The sequence below is a fragment of the Nylanderia fulva genome, unplaced genomic scaffold (genome assembly GCF_048542155.1).
Source record: "Nylanderia fulva isolate GAGA-0341 unplaced genomic scaffold, ASM4854215v1 Scaffold700, whole genome shotgun sequence".
Classification (NCBI taxonomy): domain Eukaryota; kingdom Metazoa; phylum Arthropoda; class Insecta; order Hymenoptera; family Formicidae; genus Nylanderia; species Nylanderia fulva.
Genome location: NW_028190809.1, coordinates 1,433 through 26,716, shown reverse-complemented (window position 1 = coordinate 26,716; position 25,284 = coordinate 1,433). Strand labels below are relative to the sequence as shown.

The 25,284-nt window shown below is 51.7% G+C and overlaps 1 protein-coding gene, 2 non-coding genes and 1 pseudogene across 3 annotated transcripts; all 4 read left to right on the top strand.

Annotated features, from left to right (window-relative positions):
* The first annotated feature begins 4,115 nt into the window (after positions 1-4,115).
* LOC146720354 (uncharacterized) lies at positions 4,116-5,436 on the top strand. Its single transcript, XM_085488732.1, is given in 2 exon segments — positions 4,116-5,134; positions 5,136-5,436. Coding segments are annotated over 2 exon segments (1,320 nt in total).
* A 3,308-nt stretch (positions 5,437-8,744) lies between these two features.
* LOC146720353 (small subunit ribosomal RNA) lies at positions 8,745-10,572 on the top strand. Its single transcript, XR_014926115.1, has one exon. It is a non-coding gene; the product is annotated as a small subunit ribosomal RNA (ribosomal RNA).
* Positions 10,573-11,369: 797 nt separating this feature from the next.
* On the top strand, positions 11,370-11,524 carry LOC114938518 (5.8S ribosomal RNA). The gene has a single exon (XR_014926114.1). It is a non-coding gene; the product is annotated as a 5.8S ribosomal RNA (ribosomal RNA).
* A 233-nt stretch (positions 11,525-11,757) lies between these two features.
* LOC146720352 (large subunit ribosomal RNA) lies at positions 11,758-12,913 on the top strand (annotated as a pseudogene).
* The last annotated feature ends 12,371 nt before the right edge of the window (positions 12,914-25,284 follow it).

The window sequence follows — 25,284 nt, the reverse complement described above, 5'->3', positions numbered from 1 at the left end:
CTGTGCCAAAAATGTGGATGTGTGGGACACATGATGAGAGAATGTAAGAAGAAAAGTGTGTGTAGAAACTGTAAGCTGAAAGGGAGCAAATGTGATCACTCGGTTTTGTCCGAAGTGTGCCCGGAATACGTGAGAGCGTTAGAGAGGGAGAAAGCGAGAATAAATGACGAATGAATGGTGCGTGAATGTAGTGCAGTATAACTGCCAGAGAGCGTATGCGGTTATGTGTGATCTGGGTGAGATGATGCGCAAACGTCGAGTGAGTGTAGCACTGCTGCAAGAACCGTACGAAAGGCATGGACGCGTGGTGGGCTTGCCCATAGGTATGGATGTGATTGTTAGCGAGAGTGGGATGGTCAAAGCAGCAGTGGTAGTGAATGACTCTAGGTTGGATGTGATGTGTGTGAGAGAATGTACGAATGAGCTTGAAGTGTGCGTGTGGTTGAAGGGGGACTTTGGAGAGATGTATGTGGTGTCCGTGTACTGCTGGTACGGTAAGAGCATCGAGCCGTACTTGGCGTACATGGACAGAGTATGTGAGACAGCCAGGGGAAAGCGTCTGCTGATAGGTATGGATGCGAATGCCGTCTCTCCCTTGTGGTATAGCAAGGGTGAGGGAGGCAGCAGAGAAAGTGAAGCGCGTGGAAGAGTGATTGAGGAATGGATGATTGCGAACGGGATGAACGTGTTAAATGAACCAAGTGAGTTTTACACGTTCAGCGGGCCGAATGGGGAGAGTGACATCGACGTCACTCTCGTGAACGGCGTGCATGGAGGGTGCCGGTATAAGTGGGAGGTAAAGCCTGACTGGGGAGTGAGTGACCATAACGTGTTATTAATACGTATGGTATACAGAGATAATGCGAGTACGAATGAGGACATGTGTAGATGGGTGTGCAAGGACGTAGACTGGGAAGGGTATATGTGTGATATGCGAGAGAGCGCGTTAGAGGATGCAGCGAGCGCTATAGACGAAACGGATGCGCAGAGCTGTGTAGAGCGAATGATGAAATGGATCCATAATGCGAATGATAGATGGATGAAGAGGTGTAAATCTGTGCATGCTAGGAAGCTTGTGTGGTGGACGGATGAGCTTGAGGGGCTAAAGAAAGCTGTAGGAAAGAGCAGACGTGCCTACCAGCGCGCAAGGAAGAGGAAAGGAAGCAGAGTGGAAGGAAGAATGAATGAATACAAGAATGTTTTGCGGGAGTATAAGGAGAAAATGCGAAGAGTGAAAGAGGAGAATTGGAAGCGATTTGTGTGTGAGACTGGGAACATGGATCCATGGAGTGATGTGTATAAGGTGTGCATGGGAAAGCGTGACAGGGTAAGATTGAGTGGCATAAAAGTGGGTGATAGAATGACGAGCACATGGAAAGAAAGTGTGGATGCGTTAATGGAGAGATTCTTCCCGGCAGCGCGGACGAGCGCGGAGATGGAGGCTGGAGGAGGCGTGAGTGAGGAAGAAAGGCAGTTTGAATGGAGCGAAGTGGATGTAGCGGTGAAATCGATGAAAGTGGGAAAGGCACCTGGTATGGATGGTGTAAGTACGGAGATGTTGCGAGCGATTTGGCGTGCTGTCCCGGTATGGATGAAAAGGATGTATGATGTATGTCTGAGTACAGCGTGTTTCCCCCCGGCGTGGAAGGCTGCGCGAGTGGTAGTTCTGTTATAGTCCCCTGAGAAACCTAGGTCGGACCCTGGGTCGTACAGGCCCATTTGCCTGCTGTCCGTACTGGGGAAAGTGTTGGAGCGAATGATGGTTGGAAGACTCGAGCGAACGATGTGTGGAAGAATGTGTGACGCCCAGTACGGATTTGTTAGGAACCGGTCGACCGAGGATGCGTGGAATCGAGTGCATGAATGGGTGAATGGGTCGGAGAGAAAGTATGTGCTAGGAGTGTTCGTGGATTTTAAGGGAGCGTTTGACAACCTAGAGTGGGAATGTGTGATCAAGAAATTGCGTGAAGTTGAATGTGAAGAGACTAAATTGTGGAAGAGCTACTTCAGCGGCAGGCGTGTATGTATGACGGGTGCGTAGTGTGATACAGTGTGGCTGCCCGCAGGGCTCCATCTGCGGCCCATTTATATGGAACCTAATGATGGATGAACTGTTGTGGCGGCTACGCGGGAATGAATGTAAGGTGGTTGCGTACGCGGATGACCTGCTGTTGGTTGTAGAAGGACAGAGCCGAGCGGAGTTGGAGAGAAAGGGTACGGAGTGGATGAGAACGGTGTACGAATGGGGAGTGAAAAGTAGGTGTGAGTGTATCTGAGAATAAGACTGTGATGATGCTGATGAAAGGTAGTATGGCTGGGACGAGGCCTCCCAATGTACGTGTGAATGATAAATGCGTGAGGTATGCGAGAAGTGTGAGATATCTGGGTGTCTGGGTGAGTGAAAGAATGAACTTCAGGTTGCATCTGGAGTGTCTGAGAAAGAAATGTATGAATGTGGTGGGAAAATTGAGACGCGTGTTAAGAAGTGAGTGGGGCTTGCGAAAGAAGGCTGTGAGTGTGCTGTATAAGGGATTGTTTATGGCGTGTGTGATGTATGGAGCGAGTGTGTGGTATGGAGTGATGAGATTCGGGTATGCGAGGGAGCTCATCAATAGGTGTCAGAGGGTGGTGTTGAGTGCGTGTCTGAATGTATGTAGGACGGTCTCCACGGCGGCCATGCAAGTCCTTATGGGTGGCTTGCCGTGGGACCTGGAGTGCGTGAGAAGAGGAATCGTGTACAAGGCGAGAAAGGGAATTGGTATGAGTGAGTATGATGTAGTGAATGATGGTGACTTGCGGGAGAGAGGTGTGGAAGGATGCATGGAATTGGTGAGTGAGAGGCTGTATGAGATGTGGCAGAACAGATGGAATGAGAGCGAGAAAGGAAGAGTGACGTATGAATTTATAAAGAATGTAAGGTTTGCGGGTGAGTGCCGGGAGTTCGGGCCTAGCTTGAGCCTGGGCTATATCCTGAAGTGTGAATGAATTTCTGTATAAGCGTGGTCTGTCTGAGAGTGAGAGCTGTGTGTGCGGAACGGAAAGAGAGAATTGGAAGCATGTGTTGGTTGAGTGTCCAATGTATGGTGATGTAAGGAACCTGAGCGAGTGGGGTGTGATTGTGCGAGAGAATGGCAATGTGGATGTGAGTCGCATGTTGGAATGTAAGGAAAGGTATGAAAGTGTTGGTGTGTATGCAAAAACTGTGTTTCAGAGAAGGAGGGCGATACTAGAAGGAGGATAGGAGAAGCCGATGTTCCCGAGGAGCATAGGCCGACCAATGCCTGGGAGGTGTAGGCCTCCGAAAGCTGGGAGTGGTCTCGGCCACGAAGATCCAACCAGTGATCTTGACTGGTACCACGGGAGTCGGGTTGCCCAGGGGGATTCGTCCCTCGTCCCAACAATTGAGGTCGGACTCGTGGGGACAGTGGTTGAAGCCGCATGCTGGTTAGGGGCTCTCGGGCCTCGACGGGTGAGCAGCGTATCTGCTCGGGCAGCAGTCCTGCACAGCTGGTAGAGCGTTGGACAGGCGCTCGCCCCAACCGGTGGGTTGCCGAAGAGTCCTACAAACTCGGAGGCGCTACTGGTAGTTCCTGGCCTGCTGGAACGAGCTGATTGGGCTTATCCCAATTCCGCACCCATGGGGGTCGTGTGATTGAGCTCTCTGAGCAGGTACCGCACGTTAAATCAACTTAGGACATCTGTCCCTATCTACCCCCCCCTATCTACTCCCCCCCGTGGATCACCACCTTGTCGTGGTGGGGGGGCTCACCCATCCCACAACAGAGAGGGATGGGTGCTAAGAGTGATCCGTACACTGCGGTGTACGTAGTCCCTAGACTCAATTCTAGGGCCCCATACCGTAACCCCTAGGTCACGTCTCTGGGGGCCGGGGTTTTGGCTTAGCCGCCTGGACCACGAGGAAGGAACCTCTATAAAAAATACCCCTAATCCCAAGCAATGGCGCGCGACGAAGGGATGCATGGTCGGAGGGTAGACTGGCCACTAGCGGCCAAACTCCGGGGTACCTGCCGCCCCCCCGATGAAAATAGGCTTACCCTGGCAATAAGAGCTCTGCCAGGGTGGACTTTATACCTCACCGCAATCGTGGGAATAAAATGGAAGTAAATAAGTTTAAAATTCAAAAATTAGCATTAAAAACAACAAAGAGTAAGAAAGCGGAGACTGTTGACCGTGGATCGGATCCCTTTGCTAGAAGAGGATCGGTCAGTCGCTTCCCACCCGGGTCCGTAGCCAGCGGCTCGAAAATGGATGGGACTCAAAGAGCGGTTGAAGAATTGGAGGGAGAAAACGACTCCTGTTCCGAGTCTGTGTTCCCCGCGAACGCTGAGGGAGTTGAGGAAGCTATGACAGGTGATGAAAATACGGATGGAAACACGCTGGAAGCTGTCCGCAAAGATAGAGAGACCCTAGAAAGATTTTTATTTAATGACAGCAATAAGATTAGTAGAACGTCCATTCGCTTCATTTTGGAAAAATGGGCAAACTTAGAGCATCGGTTGCAGAAGGAGATACTAGAAAAAGAGAAGTTTCAGGCGCTTTATGAGTCAAATTGCAGAAGCAACAAAGAAGAAAGAACATACGCGGAAATAACCGCCAGAACTCCTTCGTGCTCGCGGCGTGTGTCTGGGAAACCCGAGAAAGGTAGAAGTGGCTTTCAAAGCAAAGAGGTAATTCTTGTTAAGCCAGAAAAAGAGGAAGATGGCAAAAGAACGAACGAAGAAATAAAAGAACAGATCTTAAAGAGCCTGAAGAATGATAAGGAAAGAATTAAAATAAAAAGCATGAAGCAGATGAGGCGAAAGGGCGTAATTATTGAAGTGGACAGCAAAAAAGACGTAGAAATATTGAAAAACATAGATTTACGAAAAAATAACCTAAGACTGGAGGAACCTAAAAAGTTGCTTCCCTCATTGATAATTTATGACGTGGAGAGAGAATATAAAGGGACTGAGATCATACATGATCTAATTAGCAAAAACTTTGATCATTTAAGTGATAAAGAACTACAGGAACTAAAAGACGGTATTTCGGTAAAATATCAGTATAGAACAAAAGAAAATAACGCGAACTGGATAGTACAAATGCCGGGAAGATTCCTAACCGGACTTGTAGACGGGAAGAATCTATATGCAATGGCGGACGTATAGAGTAAGAGAATATTTAAACATAGTAAGATGCTTTAAATGCCACGCATACGGACACGTAGCAAAGGTGTGCACGGCTCAGGACCAGCTATGTGAAATCTGCGGGGACAAGAAACATCTAAAGAAAGACTGCAAAAAACAAGCAGACCTAAACTGCATAAACTGCTCGCGAAACAGACGTGTGGATACCAAACATAGCGTAAAAAGTAAGGAATGCCCAGAATATCTAAAACACGTAGACTTATATTACAATAAGATTAAATGGGAATAAAGATAGCCCATATAAATGCGCAAAGATCGCGAGCAGCAGCAGTAAACCTGGAACTAATATTTAACAAACAAAACTTTGACATCCTCTGTATACAGGAACCTTACTCTTATAAGGGGAGAGTAAGAGGATATTCTGCGCCGGGCTTAAGGATCATTCAACCTGACAAAAAAGACGCATGGGTCGCCGCGGTGATAAGAGAAGGAAAAATGGACGTCTTCCAAAACACAAGTATGGAAAACGAACATATCATGTGCTTCCAGGCTTGCGCGGGACAGGAACAGCTTTACATTATTAACATGTATTGCCAATTCTCTTTAGAAATAAAACCGTTCTTAGATGACCTAGACAATATCCTACAAAAACTCTCTGGGTGCAATATTATAGTAACCATGGACGCAAATGCCAGGTCGGACTGGTGGTTCTCCGACACCACAGACGAGAGAGGGAAGGAGCTGGAAGAATTCATCCTGTCGCACAACCTCTGCATAATGAATAAGCCAAATAACCCTAATACGTATTCGACGGAAAGGGGACAGTCGAATATAGACGTTACACTTGTCAGCGAAGGTCTGGCCAGTAAACTAAGAAACTGGAAGGTGGACACAGCGTGCACCACAAGTGACCATAATATTATTGCCTTCGAGATTGGGGACAAGACCCTAAGGAGGACGGAGTGGAGCATGCAAAATGGCTATAATCTGAAAAAAGCAAATTGGGACACCTTCGATGAATTGATTCAGGCACAATTTAACAAAGATTTTCTGAACAAATTGGAGAGCAGTAGAGCCAGCGAGCCAGCGCGGCTCTTCAATAAAACGTTACTTAAAATATGCGACAGATCTATTCCGAGAAGGAAATTGGCTAACCAAACGGTTCCGTGGTGGACCGAAGAGCTAAAAATACTTAGATCACACGCGAACAAAGCCAAAAAGCACCTCCTAAGAGCAAAGAGGTTAAATCTAGGAAACGTGAACGAATATGGGGAACTCTACAGAAGAACCAGAAATAAATATGTCTCGCTAATCAAGAAGGAGAAAACGGCTGCATGGAGAAGCTTTGTAACTAAGGCCGGAAATAAAGATCCCTGGAGTATCGTTTACAAAATAGTTCGCGATAAGATAAAGAAGCCGAACTATTTCTGCACCCTAACCCTGCCCTCGGGAAAGGAAACAAATAACTGGGCGGAGACGATAAGTGCTCTTCTAGATAAATGCGTACCGCCAGACGATGTAGGCGGAGAAGGTAAAGTACACGCAGAAATAAAATCATAAAATAAAAGATATCGTAATAGTAATATGGAACAGGAAATCACGGAGGAGGAAGTGGCGGTTGCCATCAAGAGGATCAAGAAGAATAAGGCCCCAGGAGCCGATGGCGTAAAAGGAGAGATGCTAAAGGCTGTATGGGCAAGCAACAAGGAAGTCATAAGACAAGTGCTAAATATTTGCCTAAGAGAAAAAACATTTCCCGAGGAATGGAGGATAGCTTCACTGCGCATAATATTAAAGGATAGCAAGAAGGACAGAAGCTTATTAAACTCATACAGACCTATTGCACTCTTACCAGTGTTTGCGAAGATCTTTGAGAGAATTTTGATTGGTAGAATCACTAGATGTTACAAGGAGATGGGCCTGGAGTGCAAGAATCAGTTTGGCTTTAAACAAGGGTGCTCCACAGAGGACGCTCTAATTGCCTTCAGAAACGGTCTGAACACTGACAAGAGATACGTAGTGGCCCTCTTTGTGGACATCGAAGGGGCCTTTGATAACCTTTGGTGGCCCGCTATTAAGAAAAGGCTGATCATGGCAAAATGTAGTAGCACTTTAATCAGAATTATCGACAAGTACTTTAGTAAAAGAAAAGTAGTGGTAAAATCTAATTTTAAGGAGGCCCATAAATATATGCAGAAGGGTTGCCCGCAAGGGTCAATCATAGGCTCAGCAATGTGGAATTTCTGCATGGATGCGTTACTGCAAGAGCTTACAACGATAAGCGATACAGAGACAATAGCGTACGCGGATGACCTAGCGACTTTAATACGAGGGAACTCGAGGCAAGAACTGGAAAGAACTGGCGCATGTGTCTTAAAAACTATCAATGAATGGTGTGTGATACATAAATTGAAAGTATCGGCGACAAAAACTACGGCACTTATGATGAAGGGCAAATTTGACAAAGAAAGGATGCCCAGGCTAAAAATCGAGCGGCAAAACATAAAATATGCTTCCGAAGTAAGATACCTTGGTGTCTTAATTGACAGCAAATTAACCTTCATAGCACACGCAAGATACCTAAGAGACAAACTAGTCAAATTTATGATGCAAATCAGAAGAGTCGCAAGGGACGAGTGGGGGCTCAAAAAACATGTCCTGAGAATACTATACAAGGCAGTAGCAACCCCAATTACTACGTATGCGGCTGCGTTCTGGTTTGACAAGGTGTCACATGTATTAGTCAAAAGACACATTTTGGCGGCTCAGCGAGCGCTGCTCATAGTGCTCACGAAAGCATGTAGAACGACGTCGACTAGCGCCATGCAAGTAATAAGCGGAATAATGCCTTTAGACTTGGAAATTATCCAACAAGGAGTGAGTAATAAAATGAAAAGAAACTTGGACGTAGAATGGAATAACTATAGATATGAAGCGAAAGAAAACGTGAACGATAGAAATGTGGTAGAAGAGACGAATAAGATAAGAAGAGAAGTCGAAGCAGAATGGCAACGTAGATGGCAAAGCGAAGACCACGGCAGAATGACATACCGGTTCATAAAAGAGGTTACGTTTGTAAAGCAGAATAGCTAGTTCACGCCTGGAAGAGAGTGCACGTACATACTGACAGGCTATGGGCCGATAAATAGCACTCTATTCGAACGCGGAGCGACCGACGGAAGAGAATGCCCAATATGCGGAGAAATCGAGACAAGTGAGCATATACTGCAGGACTGTCCAGGATATGACGAGATTAGAGTCATGGAGCACATGGGTAGAAAAGAAAAACTAAGCGACTACATCTCCAACGAGAACAACTTTAATACCCTAATGCGTTATACCAGTAAAGCTTTTAATATAAGGAAAACATATGCTAGATAAAGCAGGTCCGCCTCCACGCGGTAAGGGACGGGCAACGGCGGTCGCAGCTTTGCGACCAACGGCTAAAGGACCTGATGGTAAGGATAGTCTAAAAAGATATTTAGAGAGAATAAAGATGAAGAGAACACAACGAAGAAAATTTCCATTTCAAAGAGAATAGAAAACAAGTAATGCTCGCTCGCGAGTTACTCCCTTGCGAGTAACCGAACACGAAGTTCCCTGGTTGATCCTGCCAGTAGTCATATGCTTGTCTCAAAGATTAAGCCATGCATGTCTCAGTGCATGCCGAATTAAGGTGAAACCGCGAATGGCTCATTAAATCAGTTATAATTCATTAGATTGTACCCACATTTACTTGGATAACTGTGGTAATTCTAGAGCTAATACATGCAAAACAGAGTCCCGACCAGTGATGGAAGGGACGCTTTTATTAGATCAACACCAATCGGTGGCGGGCGGCTCGCCGTTCGTCCACCGTTTATTTTGGTGACTCTGAATAACTTTGTGCTGATCGCACGGTCCTAGCACCGATTCCGGAGAGGGAGCCTGAGAAACGGCTACCACATCCAAGGAAGGCAGCAGGCGCGCAAATTACCCACTCCCGGCACGGGGAGGTAGTGACGAAAAATAACGATACGGGACTCATCCGAGGCCCCGTAATCGGAATGAGTACACTTTAAATCCTTTAACAAGGATCCATTGGAGGGCAAGTCTGGTGCCAGCAGCCGCGGTAATTCCAGCTCCAATAGCGTATATTAAAGTTGTTGCGGTTAAAAAACTCGTAGTTGAATCTGTGTCGCACACCGTCGGTTCACCGCTCGCGGTGTTTAACTGGCGTGATGTGGGACGTCCTACCGGTGGGCTTAGCCTCGCGAGAGGCGGCCCAACTAATATCCCGTCGCGGTGCTCTTTACTGAGTGTCGAGTCGGGCCGGTACGTTTACTTTGAACAAATTAGAGTGCTTAAAGCAGGCTACCTTCGCCTGAATACTGCGTGCATGGAATAATGGAATAGGACCTCGGTTCTATTTTGTTGGTTTTCGGAACCCCGAGGTAATGATTAATAGGGACAGATGGGAGCATTCGTATTGCGACGTTAGAGGTGAAATTCTTGGATCGTCGCAAGACGGACAAAAGCGAAAGCATTTGCCAAAAATGTTTTCATTAATCAAGAACGAAAGTTAGAGGTTCGAAGGCGATCAGATACCGCCCTAGTTCTAACCATAAACGATGCCAGCTAGCGATCCGCCGAAGTTCCTCCGATGACTCGGCGGGCAGCTTCCGGGAAACCAAAGCTTTTGGGTTCCGGGGGAAGTATGGTTGCAAAGCTGAAACTTAAAGGAATTGACGGAAGGGCACCACCAGGAGTGGAGCCTGCGGCTTAATTTGACTCAACACGGGAAACCTCACCAGGCCCAGACACCGGAAGGATTGACAGATTGATAGCTCTTTCTTGATTCGGTGGGTGGTGGTGCATGGCCGTTCTTAGTTGGTGGAGCAATTTGTCTGGTTAAGTCCGATAACGAACGAGACTCTAGCCTGCTAAATAGGCGTACCTTATGGTATCGCGAAGGCCCCCGGCTTCGGCTGGCGGGTTTTTACTACCAACGTACAAACAAATCTTCTTAGAGGGACAGGCGGCTTCTAGCCGCACGAGATTGAGCAATAACAGGTCTGTGATGCCCTTAGATGTTCTGGGCCGCACGCGCGCTACACTGAAGGAATCAGCGTGTGTTCCCTGGCCGAAAGGCCCGGGTAACCCGCTGAACCTCCTTCGTGCTAGGGATTGGGGCTTGCAATTGTTCCCCATGAACGAGGAATTCCCAGTAAGCGCGAGTCATAAGCTCGCGTTGATTACGTCCCTGCTCTTTGTACACACCGCCCGTCGCTACTACCGATTGAATGATTTAGTGAGGTCTTCGGACTGGTGCGCGGCAATGTCTCGGCATTGCCGATGTTGCCGGGAAGATGACCAAACTTGATCATTTAGAGGAAGTAAAAGTCGTAACAAGGTTTCCGTAGGTGAACCTGCGGAAGGATCATTAACGTTCCAGAGGTCCTGCTCTGCGTCGAGAGTCCTCTCTTTTGGGAGAGACGCGCGCTCGCAGCAGTCGGCGACTGAATGGACGCGCTGAAAAGGCGCTCTTAGAGAAAAAAAAATAACGGTTTTGACGGAATTTGTTGTTGTGTTTTGATATAACGACGGACGCCGTCGCGCCTCTCTGACTGAAAGTAGTCGGCAAGCAGAGCAGCGCGCCCGGCGGTGTTCGACGACGATTCGGAGCGAGACGCTTCGCGATCACGCTCGTGTGTGTGCATTCTCCGGCCACACACACATAGAGCGTCGATTCGGCGTTGAGCGCAAACCGGTGGTAACCTATGCCCGCGCACGCGTGTGTGCAGCACCCACGACGTTCGTCGACGCGCGCCCTCCCCGTTGTCGCGGGGCAGCGGTCAGCGTGCCGAGAACACACGGTGTGCGACCGCGAGTGCCGAGCGAGAGGACCCCCATATATTATTATAATATATATATAACACAGAGAAGGGATCGATGATATTTCGACCAATCTGTCAACTGTGTCGGTCCGACGGTTTCTTCAAAGAGCTTCCGCCCCGGCTCTCCCGTTGCGGGAGAGACGCTCCGAACGAGAAACACACAACTCTATCTTTGTGCCGTAGCCTTCCCTGGCGGGAGGCGGCGGTCCGCGCGCGTCCTCGGACGCGCGCGGACAGGCTGATCGAAGAGCCACCACGATTATTCTCTCTCTCTCGTCCGAGAGAAGAGACCACGATGGTTGAACGAGAAGCGCGTTTCTTCGCGAACGCAAAAATTTCGAACGATTACCCTAAACGGTGGATCACTTGGCTCGTGGGTCGATGAAGAACGCAGCTAATTGCGCGTCAACTTGTGAACTGCAGGACACATGAACATCGACATTTCAAACGCACATTGCGGTCCACGGATACAATTCCCGGACCACGCCTGGCTAAAGGTCGTTTTAGTACCCCTAAACTGCATGCGCCCGAAAAGCGCGCACGGCCACGACGCGGGCGACCAGAGAATGGCGCGCGCGTCGCCTGTGCCCTGTGCAACGCTTACAATGGGCGTACGAGCGATCGTTGGACGTTCGCCCGAGGTGTCTGTGCCGCGCCGACCGGCCGCGGTGCAAATCCTGGCGTCGTCTGAAATGACACACCGAAATAATAATAATAATGAGGAGGAGAAGCGCACAAGGGTGTAAAACGTTGGCGAACGCGCGCCCAGAGAATGCTGCGCGAATTAAGAGGGGGAGCGTGTTTGTGTAGTTTCCCTCAGGATAGCTGGCACTCGGCCGTTCCGCACGGAACGCGCGCGAGTCTCATCTGGTAAAGCGAATGATTAGAGGCCTTGGGGCCGAAACGACCTCAACCTATTCTCAAACTTTAAATGGGTGAGATCTCTGGCTTTCTTGAATTATGAAGCCACGAACATCTTCGGATCAGAGTGCCAAGTGGGCCATTTTTGGTAAGCAGAACTGGCGCTGTGGGATGAACCAAACGCAGAGTTAAGGCGCCCAACTCGACGCTCATGGGACACCATGAAAGGCGTTGGTTGCTTAAGACAGCAGGACGGTGGCCGGGGAAGTCGGAATCCGCTAAGGAGTGTGTAACAACTCACCTGCCGAAGCAACTAGCCCTGAAAATGGATGGCGCTGAAGCGTCGAGCCTATACTCTGCCGTCAGCGGCAAGTGGGGCGGCAACCGGGAGCGGGCGTTAGTCTTCTCCCGCGTCGTCACGAAGCCCTGACGAGTAGGAGGGTCGCGACAGTGAGCGCAGAAGGGTCTGGGCGCGAGCCTGCCTGGAGCCGCCGTCGGTGCAGATCTTGGTGGTAGTAGCAAATACTCCAGCGAGGCCCTGGAGGACTGTCGTGGAGAAGGGTTTCGTGTGAACAGCCGTTGCACACGAGTCAGTCGATCCTAAGCCCTAGGAGAAATCCTATGTCAATGACGGCGTACAATATACTCGAGTGTCGAGAAATAATAATAAATATTATACGAAAGACACACGCCCGTCGGGCGAAAAGGAATCCGGTTCCTATTCCGGAACCCGGCAGCGGAACCGCATACAATTCGGGCCCTCGTAAGAGTGTTCGTCGGGGTAACCCAAAATGACCTGGAGACGCCGTCGGGAGATCCGGGAAGAGTTTTCTTTTCTGTATAAGCGTTCGAGTTCCCTGGAAACCTCTAGCAGGGAGATAGGGTTTGGGACGCGAAGGGCACCGCAGTTGCGGCGGTGTCCGGATCTTCCCCTCGGACCTTGAAAATCCAGAAGAGGGCCACGTGGAGGTGTCGCGCCGGTTCGTACCCATATCCGCAGCAGGTCTCCAAGGTAAATAGCCTCTAGTCGATAGAATAATGTAGGTAAGGGAAGTCGGCAAATTGGATCCGTAACTTCGGAATAAGGATTGGCTCTGAGGAGCGGGGCGTGTCGGGCTTGGTCGGGAAGCGGGTCTGGCTGACGTGCCGGGCCTGGGCGAGGTGAACGGTCGGCGTTCTCGCGCCGGTCCCGGGATCCGAGCTCGGTCTCGTGCCTTGGCCTCCCGCGGATCTTCCTTGCTGCGTGGCTTCCGTGGCGGCGCGAGCCGTCGTGGTCGTCCTCTTCGGCCGCCATTCAACGCTCAGCTCAGAACTGGCACGGACTAGGGGAATCCGACTGTCTAATTAAAACAAAGCATTGCGATGGCCCTCGCGGGTGTTGACGCAATGTGATTTCTGCCCAGTGCTCTGAATGTCAACGTGAAGAAATTCAAGCAAGCGCGGATAAACGGCGGGAGTAACTATGACTCTCTTAACCAGTATCTGGAGACAAGGTTCCCCATTAGGAGTCTCGAAGCCATCAAGGGTAAACGGCGACAGGAGCCTTACCGAGTGATGGTTAGAGACTTCTGCCAAGAGATCCAATCGCGTCGCGCGATTGTGATCGATGAGGGCGATAGGGATGGTGCGGTGATGACACGAGCCGACACCATTTCTGCGGCCATTGAGGCTAGTACTGACGATCAAAGCGCACATCAGCCTCCCCCTGAACAAAGTTCTCAGAGGCTGCGGGACAAGATACAATCACTCGTAGAGCAGAATGCGGCGTTCCGTAACTACGAGGCTGATACTCTTGCTGGCACGGCAAGAGATGCTCTGACGGCGGGGAGGGTCGACGTCTTGGCTATCGAAAGATGGCTGGGCATGATCTTCCCTCGGCCGCTACAAGTGCGCCCTCCGCAACGCGTTTCGGCAAAGAAGCACTGTCCTCCAGTTAAACGAGAGAGCAAGGAGCAGAAGAGAAAGAGGGAGTATGCAATTGTGCAATCCCTCTACAGAAAGAACAAGAAGTCCTGTTTGTCGCGTATCCTCGAGGGCGACTCGGTGCGCGAGAGGCCGTCTGCTGTCGAATTCCTTAACTGCTGGCGCCCCATTATGGAGGCCTCCAGCGGTGCGGATGGAGACATGACGGACTTGCGTGAGTCGTTTGGGGAGGCGGCACAGGCTGCGAGTGCTGGCCGGGGCCGTACGTCGGGCCCGAGAGGGATTCACCTCGAAGGTCTCGGCGATGGCGCTGCCACGGATCCAGTTCCTGTGGCGGATAAGACCTTGCTCTGGGATCCTATAACACCTGCAGAGGTGAACAGGATTTCCGTAAGGACTGGCACTGCGCCCGGATTGGACCAGATTACGCCGAGGATGTGGAACGCTGTTCCTGCGATTCTTCGTGCGCTTCTGTTCAATCTGCTGCTCCTGGCAGAGACGATCCCCTCATCAATCGCCACAACCAGAACGGTATTCCTTGAGAAGGGGGGTATGTCCGATCGGCCAGGTCCGACGGAATACCGACCTCTCAGCATAGGATCCGTTATAATAAGACACTTCCACAAGATATTGGCAAAGAGATTGGCAGCCCTCGACATCTTCGACAGGCGCCAAAGGGGTTCCGGCCGGTGGACGGGGTATGTGAGAACGTCACAGTCCTTTCATCCGTGCTTTGGGACGCCCGGAGGCGCTGTCGTTCTCTGCATGTGGCGTGCGTCGATCTGTCGAAAGTTTTCGATACGGTTGCGCACGCTGCTATTCATACGACTCTCGATGAGCTGGGGCTCCCTCGGGAGTTTAGAGAGTACGTAAGGGCTGTCTATTCGAATGCGCTGACCGAGTTGCAGGGGGTCAGCGCTAAGGAAGTGTCGGCCATCAAGATCGGCCGTGGCGTGAGACAGGGTGATCCGTTGTCGCCCCTGCTGTTCAATCTGGTCGTAGATAGAGCACTAGGAATTCTCTCGGAGGACGTTGGCTATCGGTTGTGTGGCCGGTTTATCAATGCACTGGGCTACGCAGACGACATTGTGCTCCTGGCCTCTACCAGAGATGGGCTGCAGGAGAACTTGACACGGCTTCATGACGCCTTTATGCGAAATGGGCTCGAGATCAACGCGAGAAAGACCGGAGTGCTGTCCATGGTGGCGTCCGGCAGAGACAAGAAGGTGAAGGTGGACACCACACCTTATTTCACCGTGGGGGGAGCGATGATACCGCAAAGATCCCTGGTCGATGTCTGGACGTATCTGGGCTGCGAGTACACAGGTGCTAGGGAACTCGCAAGCGATCCACCCTTAGCTCAGGCCATCGAGCAACTCACGAGGGCACCTCTTAAGCCGCAACAGCGGCTGAGGTTGTTGCGTGACTGTCTCCTTCCACGGTATTATTACCGATGGACAGTGGGTACGGTCTCGGCCAAAACCCTCAAGGGTAAGGATATCATCGTACGCACTGCGGTGCGACGATGGCTGCGTTTTCCCCATGATGTTCCTGCTGGATACCTGCATGCGCCGATACAGAGTGGCGGGCTTGGAATGCCTCTATTGAGAACTTTGATCCCAATTCTGAAGCATAACCGACTGCAGCGGTTGTGTCGGAGTACTCTGCCCGCAGCATGCGCGGCTGCCGAAACCACGTATGTGGCTAGGCAGCTTGTCTGGTGTGAAAACCAGATGCGAGTGCGGGGCCATAGAGTGACTACAACCGCTGAGCTCAGACAGCAGTGTGCGGCCTGGTTGCGCGAGTCGTGCGATGGGAGTGGACTCAGAGAGGTTGCGGCCTCCAACCTGAGCTCCTACTGGGTATCGGCTGGCGCCGATGCCATCCCAGGTGCCGACTACGTGCACTATCACCACATACGGGCTAACTGCATACCGTCTAGAGCGAGATGCTCTCGAGGTCGTGATGGGCGCGATAATCGCTGTCGTGCCGGTTGTCCCGAAACCGAGACGCCGGCTCACTGCGTGCAACGCTGCTTCAGAACGCACGGAGGGAGAATCCTGCGGCATGACGACCTATGCCGTCAAGTTGGTGGCTATTTACAGCAGAAGGGATGGCGCGTCGATGCGGAACAAGCGTATTCGACGTCTGCCGGCCGGAGGCGGCCCGACCTGACCATCGCTAAGGGTGGTGAAGCAGTGGTCGTAGACGCGCAAGTAGTGTCTATCGAAACCGCGTTGGAGATGTCCCACGAGCGTAAGGTGGAGAAGTAGCGATCATGTAATGATCTGGCAGCCGCTGTGGCGGAGCGCACAGGAGTACCTCGAAATAATGTTCGTTTTACCGCCATTACAATTTCGTGGCGAGGTGTCTTGAGCTCGCGAAGCGAGTCTGAGTTGCGAGAGCTGGGTTTAACGTCCGCCCAGCTCCGAACGTTGACGACTCGAGTTTTGTGGGGCTCATGGCTGAACTGGAAACGTTTTAACGCAATGACATCGCGTTATAACGAAGGAAGGCGGAACGTGGCCTCATCTGGTGGTGCATGATGGATGGCGCGTAGAGTTGGGGGCCTCCGCATCAATCGCGCGAGTTTGAATGATTGCGTGAATGGTCGAGGTGAAGTACGAGCTGCCTTTGGCTAGCTCCGACCTTCACGCTCCAGGGTGTTGACTGCGAACACCAACAGTAAACAGCTCTGCAATATCGTTGTCGGTGGCGACTTGGCGACTGTGATTTTGTAGCAGTCGTCGCGCACCGTAGACGAAACATAGCCAAATGCCTCGTCATCTAATTAGTGACGCGCATGAATGGATTAACGAGATTCCCACTGTCCCTATCTACTTACTAGCACAGCATTGCCAAGAGTCGGAGTCGCAAGACCAAATGGCTCATATGTGGCGCGCACACCTAGTGTGTAGTAGCGTGGCTCCCTCTTGCTTGTTTCGCACACAGAGCCAAGGCCGAGGCGTGAATGCCGAAGAGTCGAAGGAGAGTTTAAAACAAAAAGTGAAACTGCGAATGACTAGATTGACCAGCACAAACTCTGGACAAATAATCTAGGAAATGAAAACGCAAAATCGGTAAACAAACCGATAGCCCAAAAACTGGTGTCCTAAGACTTGGCCCCAGAGTGTTCGGCCCGGAGCTCGCCGCTTCCCCTTACAAACTCTGGGTGCCTCGAAAATACGGATTGTTCCCAGGCGCGCATGCCGGGTCTGTCGAATGTCGGGGCGAAGGTCGCAAGCGTGTCCTTAACGGGACGCCGCATACGTTTGTGGCTGGAAACCGGCTCGATGGATCGGACATGCAGTGGAACAATCTAAGAACACTCGGTGTTTCTCTCTGCGGCATGCGGCACGCGGGGAGGTTCGCCGGGAGTTGTCCAAAGGGGCAGTCACCCAGACTGAGGGCAAAATGGACCCGGTCCCACGGGCTATGGGCCTCGGACCTTGAGGACGGAAGGAAGTCAGGCAGTACGCGTTGGAAGTCAGCAAAACATCCGGAAAAGCAGTACGTGGCGACTCGGCCCTTGGGGTGCGCTCCGGTGCAACTCACGGGGCTGGCCACGCGGTGGGTTTCAAAAAGGGCTAAAGGCAACACGCCTTAAGGACCCAGTTGAACCCAACGCAAGATTGAAAAGCAACACGCCGCGTGGCGATTCGGCCCCTGAGGTGCACTCCGGTGCAACTCACGAGGCTGGCCACGCGGTGGGTTCCAAAAAGGGCTAAAGGCAACACGCCTTAAGGACCCAGTTGAACCCAACGCAAGATTGAAAAGCAACACGCCGCGTGGCGACTTGGCCCCTGGGGTGCACTCCGGTGCAATTCACGGGGCTGGCCACGCGGTGGGTTTCAAAAAAGGCTAAAGGCAACACGCCTTAAGGACCCAGTTGAACCCAATGCAGGATTGCAAAGCGGCACGCCGCGTGGGGACTCGGCCCCCCCCCTGGGGTGCGCTTCGGCGTCGCTGTCGGGGGCTGCCGCGATGCGTGTTGAGACTGACAGAAAACGTAAAATGCAAATGGGTGCGGCCCTGGGGACAACAAAGCAAGGGATTGAAAGGAATGGGCGGGACCTCCAGCCACATCATGGCCAGCGAGTGTCCACAAGCGTTAAAGGTCTCCCGAGTAGTGCCGGGAACCCCAAAAACTCTCCAAGATTCTAAAGCAACACGCCGCGGCGAATGAAGGGAGCTTATCATTATCATTTTCAGGACTTCCACCCTCAGGCTTACACACTGCATTGCTACGACAAGTCGGCGTCACTGACCAAATGGCTCACAAGTAGCACGCGCACATGGATGCGTTGGAGGAGCGCACTCGGTGTCGCTCGCACAGCGAAACTTTCTCCTCATCCGAGGACTGGAGTGCTGGGGGTGGTACGGGTGCGTTTCCCGTACCTATCTATTCCAATCCCTGTCCTACCTACACCAAGTTCCGCCTTCCCGGAGACCCATCACATGTCCGCTCGCCTTCCTCATGCTGCGGTTCGATGGCGGGGGAGCAGGGGTCTCTGTCTGCGCCTGATGGGCCCCGCGCCTCCCGGTTTCTGGCCCGGAGGCGCGGGGGCCAAAGGGCGGCTTCTTTTCTTTCAGGAACATCATCATCGGTATCCTCGTCGTCGCTCCGGTCGTTTCGTTTCGTTTTACTTTGTCTCGTTCGTTCGTCTGCCTCGGGTGGAATGCCGATGAATAGGTAGGCGTTTCCTAACAATGGCGCTCGTCTTAATGTTAAGGTGTTAGGTACCGTGCCGAGGGCATGAATGGCCGCGTGGACGGTAAGATCGCGGTCGCTAACGGTCCGCCCGGGATATCTGCCGCCCTCCCGGTGTATTTAGGCTTGGTGGCGTAGTGGTGGCTCTGCGTCGCTTGACCCTCCTTTCCACCGTACTCGTGGGAATATAAATGGAAATGATAAAACCTTTGGTTAGGAGAAGTGCCCGCCTGATAAAATGCTTCCTGCCGGGTAGGGCAGCAGCTCAGGAAGCACTTAGTGGTAGCGGCCTTCGTGCCGTCCGAGTTGTGCTAGCTAGATGCGACGCGACCGTGGGCGGGCCCACGCCGGCGTCCGATAGTCGGCTGGGACCGAGCGTCGAAGCAAGGAAAAATCGCGAAAACAGAATTAGGATTAGCACCGCGATTAGCCCCGCGAATAGCTCCGCGACTTGCGCCGCCGTAAACAACGATGAAATTAGCTCCGCGAACTCCCCAAAACCCCAACCCCACACCCATAATAAACCGGATCGAGCCGGGCCGCAACAAAGCGCGGCAAGCTCCCCTTTTACTCCTACTTCGTCTGAAAATTTCTCACTGGCGACCACGGGAGTGAGAGTCCTGCAGCTGAACATGAGACGTTCGGCAAAAGTCACGGGAGAGATGCGTCAGCTCGTCGTCGAAAAGCGGCTTGACGTCCTGTTATTGCAGGAGCCATGCGTCAGGAAGCGGGACTCGAGTCACACCTTAGTTGGGTTAGGATTAGGAATGAGAGTGGCCGCCGTGCGTGCACAGCGCCCGTGGGCAGCGGTGGCAGCCTGTAACTCTCAATTCCAGCTGTTGTTTATCTCGCAGCTTAGCACAGCTCATTGTGTCTGTGCAGAAGTGCAAGCACCTGGCTTCTCCTTCTATGTGGCTTCGTGCTACTTTCAGTACTGCGAAGAAATAGAGAAGCACCTCAGGCACCTCGAAATGGTGTTTTATTACGCTGAGGAGGAAGAGATTGATAGTTGCGATAGATGCCAATGCCCGATCGCCGCTGTGGAGTCCCCAGGAGGCGGACGAAAGAGGTGCGAAAGTCGAAGTCATCCGGGCATCTGGTATAGAGGTGGTCAACGATGCTGGCCAGAAACCCACCTTTTGGACGGCAAGAGGTTCATCATATATCGATGTGACCTTGGCGTCGCCCTCCATGACCCGGTTCATCAGGGAATGGAAGGTACGGGACAATTGGACAACCAGCGACCACAACTCCATCGACATCAGGCTCAGAGTGCCGAAGGGGCGGGACGCCGGGGGTGTCGCGAACATGAGGTTCGACACCCGTCGGGCCGACTGGGAACGGTTTTCCGGGACTCTCGCTGATCTTTCAGGGTCCATGCTGGAAGCGCTCGAGTTAAGGTCGGCGGAGGAAGTAGAGGAAATGGCCGAAAAGCTCGCTGTTGTTCTTAGCGAGGCATGCAAGGCCTCAATGCCAAGAAAAAGGCATTTTAGGAAGTCCAACCCGTGGTGGACTAGGGAGCTAACAATCTTCAAGAAAAGGCTATACAGGTTGAGACGTGGCCTGCAGAAGAAACATGGCCAGCCCTCATACGTGGAAAAACTGTCGGAGTACCGCTCTTCTTTGCGGCTGTATGGCAGAAATATAAAAAGGGCAAAGATCGATAGTTGGCGGGAATTCGTAACATCTCATGGAAATTTAGAATCTTGGGGCTTCGTTTATAAGCAACAAGCGGAGAAACTCCGAATAGAAAGAGTGCTCAGCACACTCAGGCATGGCGAATCTTCAACCATGACTCTAGAGGAAACAGCCAACTGTCTTCTTAAAGTACACGTCCCCGATGACCGAGTTGCGAGCGATACACCGGAACAAAGCGTATTACGGGCTAACGCGTACACGCCACCTGAGACACCGGACGCCTCCCATTTCACGGTGGTAGAAAAGATAAGAGTAGCGAAGACTCTCAAAAACAATAAAGCGCCGGGAACCGACCTCGTGGAAGTTAGCGTATTAAAAGCAGCGTTGAAAGTGATCCCCGGCCAGATCACTAAACTGTTTAACGGGTGTTTAGAGTGGGGCGTCTTTCCCTCCGCCTGGAAGATTGGCTCGTTGCGGGCCTTGCTGAAGGGAGAGGACAAGGACAAAAGGGAACCAAAATCCTATAGACCAATTTGTCTCCTCTCTGTGGTAGGTAAACTTTTCGAAAAATTAATTAAAGAGCGCCTAACGGGAGCGTCGCTGGCGCCGGGTAGAATTTCGGATCGACAGTTCGGCTTCTCGCGGGAAAATCGACGGAGGACGCGATAGTCGAGTTGCGAAGATTGGTAAGGATCTCTGAGGGTAGATACGCCGTCGCGTTACTTTTCGACATATCGGGTGCGTTCGACAACGTCTGGTGGCTTTTGGTCTTAGACGCGCTAAAGTCCCGGGACTGCCCGCGAAACGTATTCGAAGTAATCCGAAGTTACTTCAACAATCGAATAGTAAAGCTCGCGATAGGTTCGGTAGAGGTCTCCAAGCGGGCGTCGAGGGGGTGCCCGCAAGGGCTCCGTCCTCGGTCCGGCCTGCTGGAACCTAATGTTTGACGGTCTTCTGCGACGGCTGGAAGCAGAAAAAATAGAATTCGTGGCATACGCGGATGATCTCGCCGTCGTAATAAGCGGAAACTCGCGTGGAGAGATGGAGGTAGAAAGTCAACGCGCGGCGAACCTAATAACAAAATGGTGCGTGTTCGCGAAACTCCAGGTCTCGGAACGAAAGACCGAAGCCATCGGCCTTAAAAACAAAGCGGTACAACGGAATCCAATCGGGAGCCGGGGAGGAGATCGACCGGATAGGAAGCGTAAACGAAATAGGAAAACCGCAGACTTCGTTAGCAGGCCACCAACCATTAGGATTAATAACGCGAGTATAAAGTTTAAAGGCGCGGTAAGATACCTGGGGGTCCACTTCGACGGTGGACTCGAGGTGCACACGCACTGCCGAAAGATAAGTAGCAGCGTCGAGCTACTATTCCGGAAATTCGGGCGTTTGGCGAGAGCGCAATGGGGATTGAGTCACGCGACGCTAAGAACAATTTATCAGGGAGTGATCGTACCGAAAATTACATACGCCGCGGCAGGTTGGTGGGACCTACGCACCAAGCAGGACATCCGAGTCCTTAGATCCGCCCAGAGGAAAGCCCTCATTTCTGTATTGAAGGCATATAGAACCGCGTCCTTCGAGTCGTTGTGCGTCGTTGCCGGAGCGATGCCCGCGGAGATATTGATAGAAAAGTATGCGACGCGATATAGAGTCCGTAAGGGACAAGACGCGAAAATCGGAAACATAGAAATACCCGCGGGAACCGAGAAAAAAGTAGCGTTAGGGCAAATCCAGGACGAGGCGATAAACATGTGGCAGACAATGTGGAACTCGTCAAACAAGGGTCGTACCACGTTCGCCTTCTTCGACACAATATGGCTCAGAATGGCCATGAAATTATTCCAAACCGACCACTGGGTCACGCAGGTTCTCACCGGACACGGAAACTTCCGAGCACGTCTTACTAGTTTAGGGCTTGTGGACGGTGCCGCATGTGTCTACGATGGTCGAGAGGACACGATCCAGCACTTCCTGCTGGAGTGTACGGGCCTTGAAGCGCAAAGAGTCGCTTTGCGTGAGTTGGTTCCAATCGAGAAGTGGCGATGGCCGGAGGTGGCCCAGTTCCTCGTGTCAGATCCAGAGGTTTTCGCCGTCTTCGTCGATTACTGTCGAGAGACCCTTTGGCTGAAGGGATTCGAGAGCTGAATAATAAACGCGTCTTCAAGGAAGTACCTAACTGGAGCTTGTCGGGGGCTCTAGTAGTGGGAGGCAGCCTCGTAACCCTCTCGAGACAACTGCTCTCTCCGGGCGGTTCCTCACGTAACCGATAAGTCAGCTCGAAATTAGGCAGGTCCCTCCTCTAAAATAAAGTCATCCTCCCCTCCCTTCCAAAGACTTCCACCCAACAGGGTTAGAGCGTGTGTCCAGGTCGGGACACAAATGGACAGGCCTCCCCGTGGTCCCCGTGGGCGCGGCGGGCGAGATGCGGGACCGTACCAGCCTAACACGCATACCGTGTCCAACGGCGTAAGTGCGGTCCCTAGGAGGTAAATCGGTTGGAGGAGCAGGAGGGCTCGCTCGTCGCGGCTAAACTGTCCATCCTGCGTACGCCCGCAGGCGCTGCTGGATTTTTCTATTGCCGTTCTCGGGGCGGTTTCGTGGGACGGTGGGTAGCAGTTGTGGCGTATGCCCGTAGGGGCGAGGTAGCCGGAGTCTGTTGCTTTCGTGGCAACAGCTCTCACAATAACTGTCCCTATCTACTCCCCCCCGTGGATCACCACCTTGCCGTGGTGGGGGGGCCCACCCATCCTACACCACGGATGGGTGCTAAGAGTGATCCGTACCTAGGTTTTCATGGGTACACGTCCCAATCCAAGGTGGGAGGCATCGTGTCGATGGATGCATGGCTGTGGGGACTTTAAATAGCACAGTCCTGAACGATCCCTACGGGGTACCGGCCGACCCTCCGTAGTATTTAGGCTTGCTGTAGTATAGGAGGCTCTGCTACAGTTGACATCATTTCCTACCGCACTCGTGGGATGACTATGGAAAATGAACACTTAAAAACAAAACATTTTGACGTAGAGACGGAGGAGATTGAAGCGACCTTTAGGACGATACGTTCGGGCTCAACGACTTCCATGCCGGAAGATGTTAGCAATATTAGACAAATACAAAAGAAAAGAAAGAAATCAAATGAAGAATACGAAAACGAACAAAGTAACTTAGATAAAATTATCAGAACCAGGACGATATTAGAAGAGTTTCTATTTAATGAGACAAACAAAATAAGTAAACCGAGAAAAAAAAAAAAAAAAAATTTTTCTTCTTTTTTCCTTCTTTCATCCCATCGTGTTGTTGTGCTTTTTTTGTCGTGCGATTCCGGTTTTACTTAGTTGTTTGTCTCATTTAACTAGCAAAATCTTCTAATATCGTCCTGGTATGATAATTTTATCTAAGTTACTTTGTTCGTTTTCGTATTCTTCATTTGACTTTCTTTCTTTTCTTTTGTATTTGTCTAATATGCTAACATCTTCCGGCATGGAAGTCGTTGAGCCCGAACGTATCGTCCTAAAGGTCGCTTCAATCTCCTCCGTCTCTACGTCAAAGTTTTGTTTTTTAAGTGTCATTTTCCATAGTCATCCCCACGAGTGCGGTAGGAAATGATGTCAACTGTAGCAGAGCCTCCTATACTACAGCAAGCCTAAATACTACGGAGGGTCGGCCGGTACCCCGTAGGGATCGTTCAGGACTGTGCTATTTAAAGTCCCCACAGCCATGCATCCATCGACACGATGCCTCCCACCTTGGATTGGGACGTGTACCCATGAAAACCTAGGTACGGATCACTCTTAGCACCCATCCGTGGTGTAGGATGGGTGGGCCCCCCACCACGGCAAGGTGGTGATCCACGGGGGGGAGTAGAGGGAGAGCAGGGGACGTTATTGTGAGAGCTGTTGCCACGAAAGCAACAGACTCCGGCTACCTCGCCCCTACGGGCATACGCCACAACTGCTACCCACCGTCCACGAAAACCGCCCCGAGAACGGCAATAGAAAAATCCAGCAGCGCCTGCGGGCGTACGCAGGATGGGACAGTTTAGCCGCGACGAGCGAGCCCTCCTGCTCCTCCAACCGATTTACCTCCTAGGGACCGCACTTACGCCGTTGGACACGGTATGCGTGTTAGGCTGGTACGGTCCCGCATCTCGCCCGCCGCGCCCACGGGGACCACGGGGAGGCCTGTCCATTGGTGTCCCGACCTGGACACCACGCTCTAACCCCTGTTGGGTGGAAGTCTTTGGAAGGAGGGAGGATGACTTTATTTTAGAGGAGGGACTGCATTTCGAGCTGATATCGTTACGTGAGGAACGCACGGAGGAGCAGTTGTCTCGAGAGGGTACGAGGCTGCCTACCACTACTAGAGCCCCCCGACAAGCTCCAGTTAGGTACTTCCTTGAAGACGCGTTTATTATTCAGCTCTCGAATCCCTCAGCCAACAGGGTCTCTCGACAGTAATCGACGAAGACGGCGAAAACCTCTGGATCTGACACGAGGAACTGGGCCACCTCCGGCCATCGCCACTTCTCGATTGGAACCCAACTACGCAAAGCGAATCTTGCGCTTCAAGGCCCGACACTCCAGCAGGAGTGATGGATCGTGTCCTCTAGCCATCGTAGACACATGCGCGCACCGTCCATCAAGCCTAAACTAGTAAGAAGTGCTCGAAGGTTTCCGTGTACGCGTGAGAACTGCGGACAAGTGGCGGTTTGGAAGAAGTCATGCCATCTGAGCCATATTGTGTCGAAGAAGGCAAACGTGGTACGACCTTGTTTGATAGAGTTCACATTGTCTGCCACATGATTTATCGGCAGCGTCACAAATTCTTTCCCCTTATCACCATACCCCGTCTTATTCCACACCCTACTTTTCGTCTTTCCCTCACCTCCACCGCCTAAGCAATACTTATCCCCACCCTCCTCCCGAACACCCACTTACCCCCCTGCCTGCCCCCCTCCCACCACAACCTTACCCTTCTAGCACTTCTTCCAACCTCTTACACACTCACTCACTCCCTATCCGACCACTCTCTCACCAACTATAATCCCCTCTTGACCTTTACCTCCTAACTAACTCCTAATTTCTCCCCCTCTACTCTCTTTCTATTCCCCCCCCGCAACCCC